General features: G+C 54.2%; 1 protein-coding gene across 5 annotated transcripts in view; it reads left to right on the top strand.

Moving 5' to 3' along the window:
- Positions 1–17,814, top strand: part of LAMA3 (laminin subunit alpha 3) — a 156,303-nt gene that overhangs the window by 34,331 nt on the left and 104,158 nt on the right. For 4 of the 5 annotated variants that reach the window (XM_054723727.1, XM_054723728.1, XM_054723726.1 and 1 more), the window contains exons 9-13: positions 411–501; positions 2,815–2,946; positions 4,360–4,422; positions 7,952–8,086; positions 12,667–12,804. In XM_054723727.1, the coding sequence (XP_054579702.1) occupies positions 411–501; positions 2,815–2,946; positions 4,360–4,422; positions 7,952–8,086; positions 12,667–12,804 (559 nt within the window). Of the gene's footprint in view, positions 1–410; positions 502–2,814; positions 2,947–4,359; positions 4,423–5,929; positions 5,936–7,951; positions 8,087–12,666; positions 12,805–17,814 lie in introns of all 5 variants that reach the window. The other variant, XM_054723725.1, reaches the window with a different exon arrangement.

Here is a 17,814-nt window from a genome sequence, read left to right as displayed (position 1 = left end):
GTGGGGGAAAAATCCACAGCCACGTGTGGGCCAGCGTCCTCGGTAAATCTTGGAGACTCAAGGCCAAGATCAACCCCTTTTTAAAAAAATATATTTTATTATTAACTTTTTACAGAGAGAAAGGGAGAGGGATAGAAAGTTAGAAACATTGATCAGCTGCCTCCTGCACATTCTCTACTGGGTATGTGCCCGCAACCAAGGTACATGCCCTTGACCAGAATCGAACCTGGGACCCCTGAGTCCGAAGGCCAATGCTCTATCCACTGAGCCAAACCGGTTAGGGCTGTTGTGTGTTTTTATGTGCGTGACTTTGAAATTGCAAGTGCACACGGCAGAGTTATTCCTGGGGAGGAACAGTGTGAAATCGGACTTCCTCAGGGCCCTGCCTCTGAATCTCTGTTTCTCCCCAGCACAACACGGCCGGCATAAACTGTGAGCAGTGTGCGAAGGGCTATTACCGCCCTCACGGCGTGCCGGTGGAGGCCCCCCACGGCTGCATCCGTAAGTTGCATTTCAACCTGGTGCATCTCAGGCGTGTGTGCTGCTCCGGGAGGCCACAGCTCCGTTCTCATCAGCCACGCGGGCCCTCCTTCCCCTCTTTCTTCATATTGTTGGCTCCCTCCTTCCCGTGTGACCGTAGGCAGTTACATACCCTCTCTGAGCCTCAGGTTTCCTATACATAAAAACAAATGATAATACAGTCCCTAAGACTAGGCGAAACGCCCCCAACAGCTCCTGGGGAAACACTAACCATTGGGCCATCGCATACGGGGCCTGCAGCCAGTGTCAGCTCCTCCATTTCCTCTTGTTTGGACACGTTTCTCTTTTTAAATGTGTTTTTATTGATTTCAGAGGGAAAGGGAGAGAGAGAGAAACATCAGTGATGAGAGAGATTCTCTGATTGGCTGCCTCCTGCACACCCCCCACTGGGGATGGAGCCCACAACCCGGGCCTGTGCCCTGACTAGGAATCGAACCATGACCTCCTGGTTCATAGGTCGACACTCAACCACTGAGCCACGCCTGCCGGCCTTGACATGTTTCTATGACGTCCAATAGTTTTAAATTTTTTTCAGAAGCAGCATCCAGACAACATAGTAAAAATTTTACAAGAATTTAGTAATAGTCCTAATATTTAAAAGAGCTATGATTTATCAGGCATTTGCTCTATGCAAGGCGTTGCCTAAATACTCTCACGTGTGTCTTATTTATAAGTTTCGGGCATTGTAGGCTGATTCTCGTGTTGAGATCTGGGGAAACCAAAGGGCTGCATATTTTGGCCCAGGTGGCAAAGCCAGTACCTGGTGGTCCAGGAAGCAGTTCGCACCTGTCTGGCGTCCCCGGATCGCCTAGCTCCACGGCCAGAAAGATGCCTCTGCTCACCGCCCCCCCGTCCCCCCCGTGGACCGTCCGTCAGGGTCCGAGTGCAGACCGTCCTGTGTGCCCATCGGTTCCTCTTCTCGGGCTGCCGGGGGCGGAAGACGACTCCCGTCCCGAGGTTGTTCCTCCTTCACGTCGTTCAGATTTGAAGGCATCAAAGTCCCAAGTGCCTGTGAGCTCTGAGCTGTGGCTCCAGGACAGTCTTACGTGGCCAGGTGTGACCCTGCTTCCCTCCCCTTCCACACCACCCCACGAAGCAACGTGTCCATCATTTCCTGTGCCCAATGGACATCGGCAAAGGGACACAGGCATCCTGGATGCAGTCACGCCCTGTCAGGGACCTCAATTTTCTCTTCTTTCTTTTTTTTGTTAATCCTCAGCCGAGGATAGTTTTCCATTGACTTTTAGAGAAGTGGAAGGGAGAGGGAGAGACAGAGAAACATCAATGTGAGAGAGAGACACGTCGATTGGTTGTCTCCTGCACACACCCCAACCAGGGCCGGGGAATCTGCAACCGAGGTACATGCCCTTGACCAGAATCGAACTCGGGACCCTTCAGTCTACAGGCTGAGGCTCTATCCACTGAGCCAAACCGACTAGGGCAGGAACTCACCTTTCTATCACTTCCCTAGTTTCTTTGTCACTGAAGTGGCTCCTGCAGATGTCAGGCTTAGCGAAAGGGTCCGCAGGCACGTACATCCTAAACAGACTCAGCAAAGGCCTCCCGGAGGGGCCAGGCTGTGGGGCGGGAGGGTGCTTGATGCTCGTGGGACGTGTACTTAGCAGAGCGATGACAAGGTTTTGTGTCGATGGTGAGGACCTGCGGGTCAAGGGACACTCCCAAGGGAAGGCACCAGGGGTCCCTCTGAAATGCTCACCCCGTCGTTGTGAGCATCTACCACTTGGGTTATGGGCACAATCTTTCTGTGCTGCCCACAGACGACATATCCACATCCAGGCATCCCACACATGTGTCCCCACCACACCCGTATAGAATGACCACGCATGGACATTCACAGCTGGCTCATGGCCCGGAGAGGCTGTGCCCAGCAGACCTGCCGGGAGCTCCAGCCCCAAGCCCCCCAGCATCCCCAGCTCCCCAGCCTCCCTTGCCCCCCAGCCTCCCTTGCCCCCCAGCCCCGCAGCCCCCCAGCCCCTCCGATGGTGGAGGGTGCCGGCTTCCCTCTCCCGCAGGGAGCTGGGCAGGGCTCCGTGTGGCCCTGCATCTCGAGAGCATCCCAGTGTGGTGCTCCTTAAGGCTCATCTCTGAAGGCCCTCGGGCTCCGTCAGTGGGAGCCACGCATGTGGTGGAAAGGATGGACCCTCTCGAGGATGGCCGCACCCACGACAGAGCAGGAACGTGGCTGAGAAGTATCGGGTGCATTTGCCGTGTTAAGTGCGCGAAGTACTGACTCTCGGAACTGGTTGCCTTCAGCTTGCAGCTGCAGCCCTGAGCACGCGGACGGCTGTGAGCCGGGCTCGGGCCGCTGTGCCTGCCACCCCAACTTCCACGGCGACCACTGTGAGGAGTGCGCCCCTGGCTACCATAACTTCCCGCTCTGCTCCAGTGAGTACCTGTGCGAGCAGCCCCCCACACACGCACACACACAGGCTGGGCGTGTCATTCATGCCCGAGGGCACGGTGGGTGGGTGAGGGAGGGAGGGGGCACAGGAACGGGGCTGGGTGGGTTGTATTTATGTGAAAGTGGTTCTAAATTTTTTTAAAATTGATTTCAGAGAGGAAGGGAGAGGGAGAGAGAGAGGAACATCCATGATGAGAGAAAATCGTTGATCGGCTGCCTCCTGCACGCCCCCTGTTGGGGATCGAGCCTGCAAACCCAGGCACGTGCCCTGACCAGGGAATTGAACTGTGACCTCCTGGTTTATAGGTCGATGCTGAGCCATGCCGGCCAGGCTGAAAGTGTTTCTAGAAGTTTGGAACATAAAATGTATAGACGTATGTTGTGTAGTCTTATTTACCTCCAAAGCGTTAGGTTGTTCCGTAGACGTTGCTGGCTCCTTAGGTCAAAAGGGTAAATATTGGCAATTTCAACTTAACAGTAACCACGAGTGGGACGTTCTCCGTTAACCAGGAGGAGACGGCATGGCTTCCAGGTGGCCTTTGCAGACGTGCAGCGTGTCATGTCCGGGACCAGGAGGATGTGTGTCCTCTCTCCCACGTCCGATCGGCCACATTATCACGGCCCCTCACCCCGTGCGGTGATCTAAGGGGACATCTAAATATTTTTTAAAATTGATTTCAGAGAATAAGGGAGAGGGAGAGGGAGATAGAAACATCAATGATGAGAATTAATCAGCTGCCTCCTGCACGCCCCCTGCTGGGGATCGAGCCCGCAACCTGGGCATGTACCCTGACCGGGAATCGAACCGCAACCTCCTGGTTCATAGGTCGACGCTTGGCCACTGAGCTACTGGCTGGGCCAGGGTAATTGTTAAACTAGTGCTGTTGAGTATCCTAGTCCGAAGAGCACACTATATGATTATCTTATGTTTAAAGGAACCAATTTTAGGCCAGAATACAGCAGGACCACCTCAGGACTTAAGCAACCTAGAATCTCAGTGGGTAGAGGCTGAGCAGAAATCATGTTTGCCTGTTTAGTGAAAAAAGGAATCTTGAAGTAATACTATGGTATAAACAAAATTTGGGGGAGAAATCTTGAAAGAAAACATCTTCGAAAAGCTCGTCTCCATTTTACTATAAAGGTGTTAAAGATGTCAGGCCACCCTCCTTAGACCGAGACTTAGCTACGTGAGCGCAAACCATCGACTTCTGTTCATTAGCACACACGCCAGACGCCTGGCCAGCCTGGTCTCCATGACCAGATGCGTGTTAAATCCAGTACCTCTTTACTTTGTCTCCCCGGCCGCCTTTCAGCAAGTTAGGGCTTCTTCCAGTTTAATATTCTACTTCCCTGTCTCCCTAATCCTCCTCTGTACTTTTTAATAAATATCTTTCTAGGAATTCCTGTTTTCCCTGTTTCTGCTCCAAGTCCAGAAGACCCAGTAGCTGGAGATATAAAAGGTAACGACTTAAGGGCCACAAGAATGCGATGCTCCCTCCTCTTCCTCTACTTCCTGGCCAAGTAGGGGGCGTGGCAGGTGCCTTGAGGCGGGTCCCAGGTGAGCTCTCCTGGTGGTTCCTTTTCTTCTGTGAAATAAGAATCCAGGCCCGAGGCAGAGAGAGGGTGGGAGGAGGCCTTGGGGTTGAGGAGGGAGAAGGGAGGAAGGAGCCGTCCTCTCACGTGGGGAGCGGGTGGGCGTGGGGAGTGTCCCAGGATTGGGGCAGCACCCAGGGCTCACCGGGGTCAGGCGTAGCGTGATCCAGTCGACTGCCCAATGCTGTTGCCTGCTTCCGCCCTCCCTCTGCCTCTGACCATACGGGGTGCCACGTGTTATGTGGAGTGTTGTCTTATGTTTCTGTCAGACACACGTCATTGGGGACATCAGCTCTGCCTGACGTGGTTTCTAACCCCCAGGACCGACGCCAGTCTCCTGCCCACAGTGGGTCTGAGCAAGTGCTTCCTCGAATGCTGTTCATTGCCTGGGATGAGCCTGGCTTTCAGCTTTAATTACAGCACATCTCCCCTCTCCCGTCTCTGGTCTCAGGAATGGTTAGGTCTCCCGCTTGTCGCCCCCCTTTGTTGTTCAATTCCATTTCCTCCTGGAGGAGGAGCGGGCTGGTGGGGACTTCGGGAAAGAAGTTTAATTGAACTTGAAGGGGAGTGCAGAGTCTGTTACCAAATCTCAGGGAAGCCTGGAAGGCAGCCTTTCGGGAGAGACGTTTAACTAGACCAGTTGGATGGCTCTGAGAAGTGAGGGCAGATGCTGTTTATTCATGCATTTTAAAGAGGCAGGTCTGGGGCTCAGCCTGGCAGGGAACGTGAGAAGCTCAACATCTCCACAGCCGAGAATATGTGGGGCTGGGAGCACCGCCCCCTCCAGCCCTGAGGATGTAACTCCTTACGGCCCACGGACGAATCATGGCTCTGACAGTGGCTCTCACACAGGGCTGAGCTGCAGAGCCCGTGCTTTTCCAAGATATAAATCCCTGTGTGTCCCCCTGATCTTTTTTTTTTTTTTCAATCCTCATCGGAGGATTTTTTAAAATTGATTTCTAGAGAGAGTAGAAGGGGAGGAAAGAGGGGGACAGAGGGATGGGAGGAAGGAAGGAGGGGGAGAGAAAGACAGAAGGGAGGGGGGAAAAGGGAGAGAGAGAGAAACATCAATTGGTTGCCTCCCGCACGTGCCCCTACCAGGGCTGGGGTCAAACTTGCCACCGAGATAGGTGCCCTCAACCGGGAATCAAACCCAAGACACTTTGGTCTGACGCTCTAATCACTGAGCCAAACCAGCCAGGGCTCACCCAGATCTTAATCTAGATTTTCAGGGGCGAAGCCCAGGCTGTTGGTTTGAGCAAGTTTCCGGATGATTCTGATACTTGTCTCTTTCTCTCGTTAGTAAAAGCTCCCACTCGGCGGTTGGCAGGCTTTCCTGTAAAGGGTCTGATAGGGAATAGTCCAGCTGTGCAGGCAACGGTGCAGGGCTCAGCTCTGCTGTTGTACGAGCAGCGATGGACAGTACATCGATGCGTGATGTGGCGGTGCTCCCATAGGACTCTGTTTACTGACACGGGTGGGTTTACCCGGAGGCCTCAGTGGGCAGCGGGTTTACCCGGAGGTCCCAGCGAGCAGCGGGTTTACCCGGAGGTCCCAGTGGGCAGCGGGTTTACCCGGAGGTCCCAGTGAGCAGCGGGTTTACCTGGAGGTCCCAGTGAGCAGCGGGTTTACCCGGAGGCCCCAGTGGGCAGCGGGTTTACCCGGAGGCCCCAGCGAGCAGCGGGTTTACCCAGAGGCCCCAGTGAGCAGCGGGTTTACCCAGAGGTCCCAGTGAGCAGCGGGTTTACCCAGAGGTCCCAGTGAGCAGCGGGTTTACCCAGAGGCCCCAGTGAGCAGCGGGTTTACCCGGAGGCCCCAGCGAGCAGCGGGTTTACCCGGAGGCCCCAGCGAGCATCGGGTTTACCCGGAGGCCCCAGTGAGCAGCGGGTTTACCCGGAGGCCCCAGTGAGCAGCGGGTTTACCCGGAGGCCCCAGTGAGCAGCGGGTTTACCTGGAGGTCCCAGTGAGCAGCGGGTTTACCCGGAGGCCCCAGTGGGCAGCGGGTTTACCCAGAGGTCCCAGCGAGCATCAGGTTTACCCGGAGGCCCCAGCGAGCAGCGGGTTTACCCGGAGGCCCCAGCGAGCAGCGGGTTTACCCGGAGGCCTCAGTGGGCAGCGGGTTTACCCAGAGGCCCCAGTGAGCAGCGGGTTTACCCGGAGGTCCCAGTGACCAGCGGGTTTACCTGGAGGCCCCAGTGGGCGGCCAGCACAGGCACTGCTGGCCTGGAAAACCCACTCGCTCAGTCTCAGACACAGGAGTGTTGGAGCAGAAGGACAGAACAGTGTCAGATCAGAGCGTTTGCGGGTTTTCACTGTATTTCATGACTTTGAATACTATTAGGGTTCTCCAGGTCCAACTGCTTAGTTGTATCCACTTAAGGTTGACTTTAGGAAGTCAGTGTAAATAGACACACTTTTGGGGGTGCTGTTGGACACGGCAGGGGGTCAAACACCCACTCCTGGGGACACCAGCCTCCATTACACTCTTTCTCCCAAGTTCAAAGGGAGAGAAGTGAAAAGCAAGATTGATAGCTGCAGAGAGATGGGGTGGGGGGTGCTTACGGTGAGAGACTGACACCCCCAGGTGGTTCTGCAGAGCCACCCACGTGGCCCGAAGCTGGCTGTCCCCACGGTTGGACAAACACCACGAAAAGGTTCGAGTCCCCAGTCACTTTGCTAGGAGCCCAGGTTTCGAGGTCAGTGGGGATAGGACTGAGGGTGAGACCCTGAGGTTGGGGAGCAGCCTGGGGGGGCTATCCTGGCTGTGTGTCTGCCGGGCCAGGCATCTCATTGGCCATAGGGCAGGCAGTCACTGTTTCCAGGGAGACCGGCCAGATCAGGAGGAAGAGGGGGACCTGCGAATTCTGATGTCTCGGTTGTGAAGCTCCGAGTAGATGCCAATCGGATGGAATTCGAGGAACGGTGTTTACTGGGAACTCCAGCCTCACATACTTAGCGTGTTCTTCATTCCTATGATTAGCGTGTTCTTCACTCATCGCACTCTGACTGGTGCCTACTGTGTACCAGGCCCGGACAAGGCCTGTGCGCAGCCCTCACCAGTTTCCCATCTGATGGGAATCTATTAGATGGAAGTTTTACTGTGCAAAGCTCAGATTTTGGCGGGGGCGGGGGGGGGGTGTCCTCACAGGATTAGACATGAAAAGAGTGTAAAAGATGTTTTGCAAATGGATGCCCACCCCCCCGGATGCTTCTTAGTGCACCTCTGAGTTTGCCTGAATATTTGTTTTCTTTCCCTTGAAGATGTGGTCTCTGGGGTTAAGGATGTCGGTACGCCGTGGATAATGCATCATCTGTTTTCCCGACAAAACCTGAGGGAGGGAGGAGCTGGCAGAGGGAAGGAGGAGGGAGACCCCCAAAGCCTCTTCTCCTCCCCAGGCTGTGACTGTGACTTCGAAGGAGTGCTCCCCGAAATCTGTGACGCGCACGGGAGGTGCCTGTGCCGCCCGGGGGTCGAGGGCCCCCGGTGTGCCGCCTGCCGCCTGGGTTTTTACTCGTTCCCCATCTGCCAAGGTGAGTGGCCACGGCCCAGGGGTGTCAGTCCCCAGTAAGTCATCTCGAAGGGAAGGCAGAGGCTGTACGGCCCAGGGGTGTCAGTCCCCAGTAAGTCTTCTCCTCGAAGGGAAGGCAGATGTCAGTCCGCGGTAAGGCTTCTCCGAGAAGGGAAGGCAGAGGCTGTATGGCCCAGGGGTGTCAGTCCCCGGTAAGTCTTCTCCTGAAGGGAAGGCAGAGGCTGTTTCGGCAGAGCCGTGTGGCCCGCGTTTATTAAACAGGAACTTCATACTCACACGTCAGCCGTCTCCACGAGGCCCTGTCAGCATCGTCCTCATTGAACGAAGAGACGGCCAGACTCTTGCCCAGGAGTACAGTGAGAAAGGGGGAAAGTCAATGGCAGCCTGTTGAGATTAAAAAAAGTAACTTGCCCGACCAGCGTGGCTCAGTGGGTGAGCGTTGACCTATGAACCAGGAGGTCATGGTTCGATTCCCTGTCAGGGCACAGGTCCGGGTTGTGGGCTCGATCCTCAGTGTGGGGTGTGCAAGAGGCAGCCGATCAGTGATTCTCTCTCATCAATGATGTTTCTCTCTCTCCCTCTCTGAAATCAATAAAAAAATATTTTAAAAATAATTTAAAAATTGATGTGATTATTGTTCTTGAAATAGTAACTCAAGACTATGAATTTATATCGACATTTAAATGAACAAATGACCAATGAAAATGGCTTTTAAAAATATTGAGTTTATCTGTATTTTCCAAGAGCAGGTTTTTAACAAAATCACATTATAATCTCCGCATCAATAAATTCCTGACTTACAGACACGCATGTGAGGGCTGCCCTGGCCCTGGCCCTGGCCCTCCCTCCTCTGGAGGTCAGGCCCCGGGCCTGGAGGCGCCTGCTTGCAGGCAGCTGCAGAGAAGGTGGCCTCTGGGCGGAGTGGAGGAGCCCGCCAGGTGGGAGGGAGGGGGCAGGGCATTCCTGGAGAGGAAGCAGCAGCCACAAACCCACCAACTCCTCCCGCCCAAGGCTGTGTGTCCAGACCTGCCCTGGGAGAGGAAGGGGAGGGAGAGAGAAACATTGGTGGGAGAGAGAAACATCGATTGGCCGCCTCCCATTCGCACCCCGACAGGGAATCAAACCCGCAACCTAGGTAGGTGCCCTGACGGGAATTGAGCCCGAGACCCTTCGGTGCTTAGGCCGGCGCTCCGTGACCTTTGCTTTGTGACCTTTGCCGGTGCTTTGTGACCTTTCCCAGTTCCCTCCTGGAGGGCGGCTCTGAGGCCAGTGTCTGGAGTGCAGACGCACTGAGACCTGAGCGTGGCCGAGCGAGCGTCCAGGTCCGACCCGTCTTCTAATTTATTGTCTTTTGAGACGGAATTGCGTGCTGGGCCTATTGAATTTCAGAACCAAACCAACGTGACCCCAATGCCACGCCGGGTGGTCAGTGTGTTCCAGCCGGGACGTGCTCCCAGGGCGTTGCTCTCTGCTGCTTTAAAGATATTAGAGTCCTTCCAGGAAAGGAGTTTAAACCCTAAGTTGTTCTGCCAACTGCAGCCCTGCCCTCGTGGTTTGCTCTAACGTAATTTACTCCAGACTTCTCGTAGTGCAGTGCCTTGTTTCTCTCCCTTTAACTTCGACTCCCTCCCAGCTCCGCACTTGCTTGTAGGTGTGAGTTAGCCTGAGGCCGGGTTGGAGGCCGTCTGTGTGTGTTCATCATTGTAATTATGGGGCGTCTGGTCCAGCTCCTATTGGCAAGCACACAACACAACCGGGCTTTCTAGGCCAACTTGGTCATTTGGGGTGACTCTTCCCTTTTCTCCTCCCATGTCCTCCCATCTTTCCCTCCTTCCCGCCCCTCATTCCTGCCTTCCTCTCCTTTAAAATACATATACATATACATATATATATATATATACATATACATATACATATACATACACATACACACACACACACACACACTAGAGGCCCAGTGCATGATTGAATCATGCACGTGTAGGGTCCCCTACACGCTTTTGCTTTCGATCGCAGTGGAGCTGGGTGCCTGTCCGCTGGTGCACCAGGCCTTTCAGAAGCCTCCGGCTCAGTGGAGGCTTCCGAAAGGCCTGGTGCCGGAGCAGACAGGCACCCAGCTCCCCCGCTTTTGATGGCCCATGGCAGGACGTGAGCTCGCTGCCCCAGAGGCACCTTCTGTTCCGCAGCACAGCCATGGCGCAGACACTGAGCTCGCACCGCCGCTGGCGACGCGAGCTCAGCGTCCTGCCGGCCCAATAGGCTACCCCGGCCACCCCGGGTCCCGCCCCCTGCGCCTCCCTCTGGACCAATCCTGGGCGTAGTGGAGTGATGGTAATTTACATATTACCATTTTATTAGGTAGGATATATATACATACACACACGCACACACACACACACACACACACACACGTGTATATATTGATTTCAGAGAAAAAGGAAGAGGGAGAAAGAGATAGAAACATCAATAAGGAGAGAGAATCATAGATCGGCTGCCTCCTGCACGCCCCACACTGGGGATCGAGCCCACAACCCGGGCATGTGCCCTGACTGGGAATTTAACCCGGGACCTCCTGGTTCATAGGTTGATGCTCACCCACTGAGCCACGCCGCTGGGCATCCTTTCTCTTTATTTTTCTCCTCTTCCTTTCTCTCCCACCCGTTGGAGGTGGCTGTGGCCATAGGGTTGTGGCAACAGGCCGTTGCTTAGAAAACCTATAAATACGTTGCAGCCCAAGGGTAACGTTCTGTCTGTCACCACAGCCCACAAGTCAGACGCACTCGTGTAGAGAAGAGGCCAGGTGCTCCAGCCGACGGCGATGGGGCGGAGGGAAGGGTTCTGGCTAGGACTCCTGGGAGGTAAATAGGACCCCGAGGCCTGGGCGGGGGAGGGGGAAGTCTGAGCCAAATTTGTGCAATGGCTCCAGCAGCGTGGCAGGTTCAGCGAGAGAAGGCGCATTGGGAGCCTACACAGCTGATGGTGGGAGGACGTCGTAGTTACATGGGAGGTTTACCAGGTTCCCCTCAGCCTGTCCTGGGACCAGGCCTGTGCCTGGTGCTGGAGATACTGGGACAGCAGGCAAGCTGTCACCTTAGACCGTTTATCGTTCCTTTTAAGTCCTCTTTGGGAGTCAACATGCCCCAAAGCAGAGACTGAGAGATGAGAAGGAAAACACTGCAGACACCAAGGACCCGGGCCAGAACAACACGCGTCAAATAGTTGTGCAGCCTCGTCGCGCTTCCAGGAGTGAGCAGGGCTGCCAGCACTGGGGCCCGGGGTGGGGATGGGGCGTGGGGGTGGAGGGGGGAGGCCTGGCAGTCTTCAGTGGTGGCTGGATTGAGATGAGGGGGAGGTGCCAGGTTGAGCAACTCACAGTTTAAGCCCAGTCTGCCGCTGCGGGAAGGTTGGGTCTTGGTTTCCCTCTAAAGTGCAGCTGCACCTCCCCAGCTCCCTGGCCAGCCCTTGCAGCCCTGAGGCCAGCGTGGGTGTCACCCGCTATTACGGCCAGAGCTGCCCCCTGAGCTCCGGGTTCCTCTCGCTCCGCTCATCAGCCTGAGTGCTCTTCTCTGGGCATGCACTTTCCTTCAGGGCAGAAACAGCCCACAGAGCCGTCTTCTTCAGCTTCTCAAGGAAAACAGATCCAGCCCGGCCGGCGGGGCTCAGTGGTTGAGCCTCAACCTACGAACCAGGAGGTCGTGGTTCCATTCCCGGTCAGGGCACATGCCCGGGTTGCCTGCTCCATCCCCGGTGCGGGGGCGTGCAGGAGGCAGCCAGTCAGTGATTTTCTCTCATCATTGATGTTTCTCTCTTTCTCCCTTCCTCTCTGAAATCAATAAAAATATATTTTAAAAAGTCTAAACAACAGAACCAGCAGGATGCATGTGAGTGTGTATGAGTGTGAGTGTGTGTGTGTGTATGTATGTGAATGTGTGTGTATGTATGTGTGTGTGTGTGTGTATGTGTGAGTTTGTATGTGTGTGTATGTGTGTGAGTATGTGAGTGTGTGTGTGTGTGTGCATACATAGATAGTTATTTTAAGGAATCAGCTCACATGATCATGGGGGCTGGCAAGTCCAAAATCTGTGAGCAGGCCTGTGGCCGGCGAGACAGGGAAGAGGTAATGTTGCCGCTTGAGTCCCAGGGCAATTTGGAGGCGGAATTCCTTCTTCCTTTGGGACCTCAATCTTCTCTCCTAACGCCTTCGCCTGATTGGATGAGGCCCACCCACACAGTGGAGGGCATTCTGCGTTTCCCAAACCCTGGCTCACGACCAGCCCGTCTTGCCGAATGTGAAACTAACAACAAAGACAAAACCCACTGCGCTTACTGAGTGCTCACCTCAGCCAGGCCTCGCTCCGCTCTGCACGGGTGATCTGACTTCATGCTGCAGCAGTCGTGTTTCGCGGACACGGGTCTTACTCCACGCAGAGAAGGGAAGCAGGCTCTGGGCATTGGCCACGGGGCAGGTTCCAGGTCTAACAGGAGGCGGAGCTGGGACTGGCCTTGGGTCTCCCGGGTCCCATCCCGTGGGGTACCCAGGTCCTGCCCCCACCTCGGGTCTGACTGGCGTCTCTCCCGCAGCCTGCCAGTGCTCAGCCCTCGGCTCCTACCCGGCGCCCTGCAGCCCAGCGACGGGCCAGTGCGCGTGCCGCCCGGGGATCACAGGACGGCGCTGTGACCGGTGTCTCTCAGGCCACCCTGACTTCCCCCGCTGCTCAGGTAAGGGGGCGCCAGAACCGTGGGGGGGGCCTGTGCTGCCACCTCACCGAGCAGCCTGCAGCCCTGCAGACCCTCACGGCTCACAGCTGCGTGAGACCCACATCTGCCTGCTTCCTCCCCGATTCAGGTCCATTGAAAACGCCTGTGCAGTTTCAGACTTGCATTCTCTAAGGACTCAAGGACTTATTCCTAAAATTAATCCCATGTGTTATAAATTTGTGTTTATTTTTATTTTTGTTAATCCTCATCTGAGGATATTTTTCCATTGCTTTTTAGAGAGAGTGGAAGGGAGGAGGAGAGACACAGAGAGAGAAACATCAATTGGTTGCCTCCGGCACGCACCCCGACCAAATCTGCAACCAAAGTTCATGCCCTTGACCGGAATTGAACCTGGGACCCTTCAGTCCACAGACCGACACTCTATCCACTGAGCCATGCCATCCGGCCAAACTTGTGTTTCTTGATTCGCATGTAAACTCTCTGGGTGGCGAGAGTGGCCCTCAGCCAAGCCCATCTCCTCCCCCTCCCAGGCATCCCAGCCTCTCTTGGATCCCGAGGGGTGTCCAGCAGGTCCTCTGTGGGCAGCTGGGCGGGGCCTTCGCTGGGGTTCTGCCCACCCCCGGCCTCGGGGAACCATGGCATCTTCCTCAGCACAGGTGTGAGGGGCAGGTGCGGGGCTGGACCAGCACTTAGGCGGGTTGAAAGAGTGAGGCGAGGAGGAAACGTTGTGAGTTGGTGCTCATCCCTCGATGGACATGAGGGAGAGTCTGCGTGCTCCATGGCCGAGGCCGTGGACGTGGACGTAAGATGCCCGCGGAATCTCGGGTGCTCCAGGCGCCGCAGCCCCCAGGGCAGGTGGCTCCGACCGAGGCTTCGGGGACCCTCTCTCTGTGGATAAGGTGTCTGTGAAAGGCCGAGTCAGACTCCCCGGGGAGGACGGTTTTGGCCGGCGTGGCTCAGGGGTTGAGTGTTGACCTATGAACCAGGAGGTCACCGTCGGTCAGGGTACATGCCCGGGCTTTGTGCTTGATCCCCAGTGTGGGGCGTGCAGGAGGCAGCTGATCCATGGTTCTCTCTCACTGATGTTCCTATCTCTCTCCTTCTCTCTGAAATCAATAAAAACATTTTTAAAAAGAGAGAAGGTGGTGTTCTCAGGCCCTCAGCTCCCGATGGCGCTTGGAGCCCTGCATCTGAGCCGTCGAAGACAGGGCCACGGCTCCGACTGGACCCAGAGCCTCGCTCGCCAGAACCCTCGGGAGACCAGGGTTTTTGTGGATGAAAGTTGTAGCCGTCGCCAGCGGGCGTGGCTTGCCTCGGAGAAGGCTGTCTGGGGCTGGCCGCTCCCCTCCACAGGGTCCGGAGGGGAGGGCATCCCGGGAAGTGCTGAGGCAGCGGGCAGTGGGGCTGGGCAGCCGACTTCCTCAGAGCTAGAGGGCAGCACTGGTCAGCGGGGGAAGAAGCCAACAAGGAGAACCACAAGGGTGGGAAGACTGTGTTGACCTTACCGAGGAAGGCGAGGGAGCCTGGGGAGAAAAGGAGATGGAGATGGAGATGGGGATGGAGAGATGGAGATGGAGATGGAGATGGGGATGGAGATGGAGATGGGGATGGAGAGATGGAGATGGGGATGGAGATGGAGATGGGGATGGAGAGATGGAGATGGGGATGGAGATGGAGATGGGGATGGAGAGATGGAGATGGAGATGGAGAGATGGAGAAATGGAGATGGAGATGGAGATGGGGATGGAGAGATGGAGATGGGGATGGAGATGGAGATGGAGAGATGGAGATGGAGAGATGGAGATGGGGATGGAGATGGAGATGGAGAGATGGAGATGGAGATGGGGATGGAGAGATGGAGATGGAGATGGAGATGGGGATGGAGAGATGGAGATGGGGATGGAGATGGAGATGGGGATGGAGATGGGGATGGAGATGGAGATGGAGATGGAGATGGGGATGGAGATGGAGATGGAGAGATGGAGATGGAGATGGGGATGGAGATGGGGATGGAGATGGAGATGGGGATGGAGATGGAGATGGGGATGGAGATGGAGATGGAGATGGGGATGGAGATGGGGATGGAGATGGAGATGGAGATGGAGATGGAGAGATGGAGAAATGGAGATGGAGATGGAGATGGGGATGGGGATGGAGATGGAGATGGAGATGGAGATGGAGATGGAGAGATGGAGAAATGGAGATGGAGATGGAGATGGAGATGGAGATGGAGATGGAGATGGAGATGGAGATGGAGATGGGGATGGAGATGGAGATGGAGATGGGGATGGAGAGATGGAGATGGAGATGGAGATGGGGATGGAGAGATGGAGATGGAGATGGAGAGATGGAGAAATGGAGATGGAGAGATGATAGATTGATAGATAGATAGATGATAGATGATAGATAGGGAATATCATTAGGGAAGAAACTGAAACAGACCAAGAGGAGACAATAAATGCAAATATATATATATATGGAACAACTTGTAAGAAAACAAATTGCTATGGATTTACTTAAATTGTTGGATGAGCCCGGCTCACAGCAGCTTACCCAACCCTCTTCATTCTAACGCTGTACAAGAGTAACCGAGAGATTGCAAGGTCCCTGCTCTCTGGAGAGAGGTTGCATTGGGCTTGTAATCCTGTATTGACTAAGGCAGCAAAACAAGCTAATTTTAGAAATACTGTAGTACACACGAGGAACAGGGGATTGTGACATTTAGGGAACTGGGTCTTGCTTAACAAAAAAATGTACTGACAGATTCTGGAACTTTGTAATTGGACGGTTAAAAAAATTCCGTGGTACAATATCGCCCTCTTCTGGGAAATCCTAAAGATGCTCAAAATTCTAGCGTGTCTCTCCCCCAATCTCCTGCATCTTCAGTTAGAAGTGAACTTTTACACATTTTGGATGTTAACCCCTTATCAGATGTGGCATTAGCGAGTATCTCCCCCCATTCAGTAGGTGGCCTTTTCATATTGTTGATGGTTGTCTTTGCTGTGCAAAACTTGTTAGTTTGAGGAAGTCCCATTTATTTATTTTTTTCTTTTGTTTCCCTCAACTGAGGAGATTTATCAGAAAAAATATTGCTAAGAGGAATACCTGAGGTTTTACTGCCTATGTTTTCTTCTAGGGTTTTATGGTTTCGAGTCTTACATTTAAGTCTTTCGTTCATTTTGAATTTATTCTTGTATATGGCATACGGTGGTGGTCTAGTTTCATTTGATTTTTTTGCATGTATCTACCTGTCCAGTTTTCCCAACCCCATTAACTGAATAGGCTGTCTTTACCCCACTGTATTTTCTTGCCTCCTTTACCAAATATTAACTGACCGTGGAGGCGTGGGCTTACTTCTGGGCTCTTTATTCTGTGCATTGATCTCCATGTCTGCTTTTATGCCAGCTCTGTGGCCTTGACATCAGGTAGCTGCACACCTTCAGCTTTGTCATGATTGCGGTGGCTGAGTGGGGTCTTTTGTGCCCTGTGTCCATTGCAGTGTCAGTTACAATAGCCAAGATATGGAAGCCACCCAAACGCTCTTCAATAGACAAGTGGTGAGAACGCTGTGGTGCATCCATACCATGGAATAAAAAGAATGGAATCTCAACCATTTGCGACAGCGTGGGTGGACCTAGAGGATTGTATGGGAAGTGAAATAAGTCAGAGAAATACCTTATGATTTCACTTATATGTGGAATCTAAAGAATAAAATAAATAAACAAAACGGACTCACAGATACAGAGAACTGACTGATGGTGGCCAGAGGGGAGGGGTGCGGGGACTGGGTGAAAAAAGTGAAGGGATTGAGAAGTTCAGATTGGTCATTACAAAACAGTCACAGGTGTAAAGTACAGCATCGAGAATGTAGTCAGTAATATTGCAATCGCTATGCATGAGGCCAGGTGGGCACTGGGAATATCAGGGGAACACCTTGTATAGGATTATCTAACCACTGTGCTGTATATATGAAACTAATACTATATAATAAAGAGGTAACATGCAAATTTACCATCACACCCTCGCACAAGATGGCCACCCCCATGTGGTCACAAGATGGCCGCCACAATATGACCCGCAGGGGAGGGCAGTTGTGGGAGATCAGGCCAGCAGGGGAGGGCAGTTAGGGGCAACCAGGCCTACAGGGGAGGGCAGTTGGGGGCGACCAGGCTGGCAGGGGAGGGCAGTTGGTGGGGGGACCAGGCCGGCAGGGGAGGGCAGTTGTGGGTGACTGGGCCAGCAGGAGAGGGCAGTTGGGGGCGACCAGGCTGGCAGGGGAGGGCAGTTGGTGGGGGGACCAGGCCGGCAGGGGAGGGCAGTTGTGGGTGACTGGGCCAGCAGGAGAGGGCAGTTGGGGGCAATTGGGCTGGCAGGGGAGGGCAGTTGGGGGCGACCAGGCTGGCAGGGGAAGGCAGTTGGGGGGCAATCGGGCCGGCAGGGGAGCAGTTAGGCATCAATCAGGTTGGCAAGGGAGCAGTTAGGGGGTGATCAGGCTGGCAGGCAGGCAGGCGAGCAGTTGGGAGCCAGCAGTCCCAGATTGTGAGAGGGATGTCTGACTGCTGGTTTAGGCCCAATCCCTGTGTCGGACATCCCCCGAGGGGTCCCAGATTAGCGAGGGTGCAGGCTGGGCTGAGGAACAACCCCCCCCCCCCCCCCAGTGCACGAGTTTTGTGCACTGGGCCTTTAGTACAAAATAATATTGAATGTAAACTGTAATGGGGAAAAATGGGGGAAAAGAACTTTCAGTTGTGGGCAGATACTAGACTTGTTTGTTGGCAAAGGGGATGGTTTGGGAATTAAGACCATAAGGTTATTTGGATGCCTTTTTCTGAATTACCTGCAATGTCCTTGCCACCCACATATAAAAAAATAAAATGTAGATGAACTATTTTTATTTTTTGTATATTTTTATTGATTTCAGAGAGGAAGGGAGAGGGAGAGAAAAATAGAAACATCAATGATGAGAGAGAATCATTGATCAGCTGCCTCCTGCACACCCCCCACTGGGGA

This window comes from Eptesicus fuscus, chromosome 12, assembly GCF_027574615.1.
Source record: "Eptesicus fuscus isolate TK198812 chromosome 12, DD_ASM_mEF_20220401, whole genome shotgun sequence".
Taxonomy (NCBI): Eukaryota; Metazoa; Chordata; class Mammalia; order Chiroptera; family Vespertilionidae; genus Eptesicus; species Eptesicus fuscus.
This window is presented reverse-complemented; position numbering and strand designations above follow the sequence as displayed.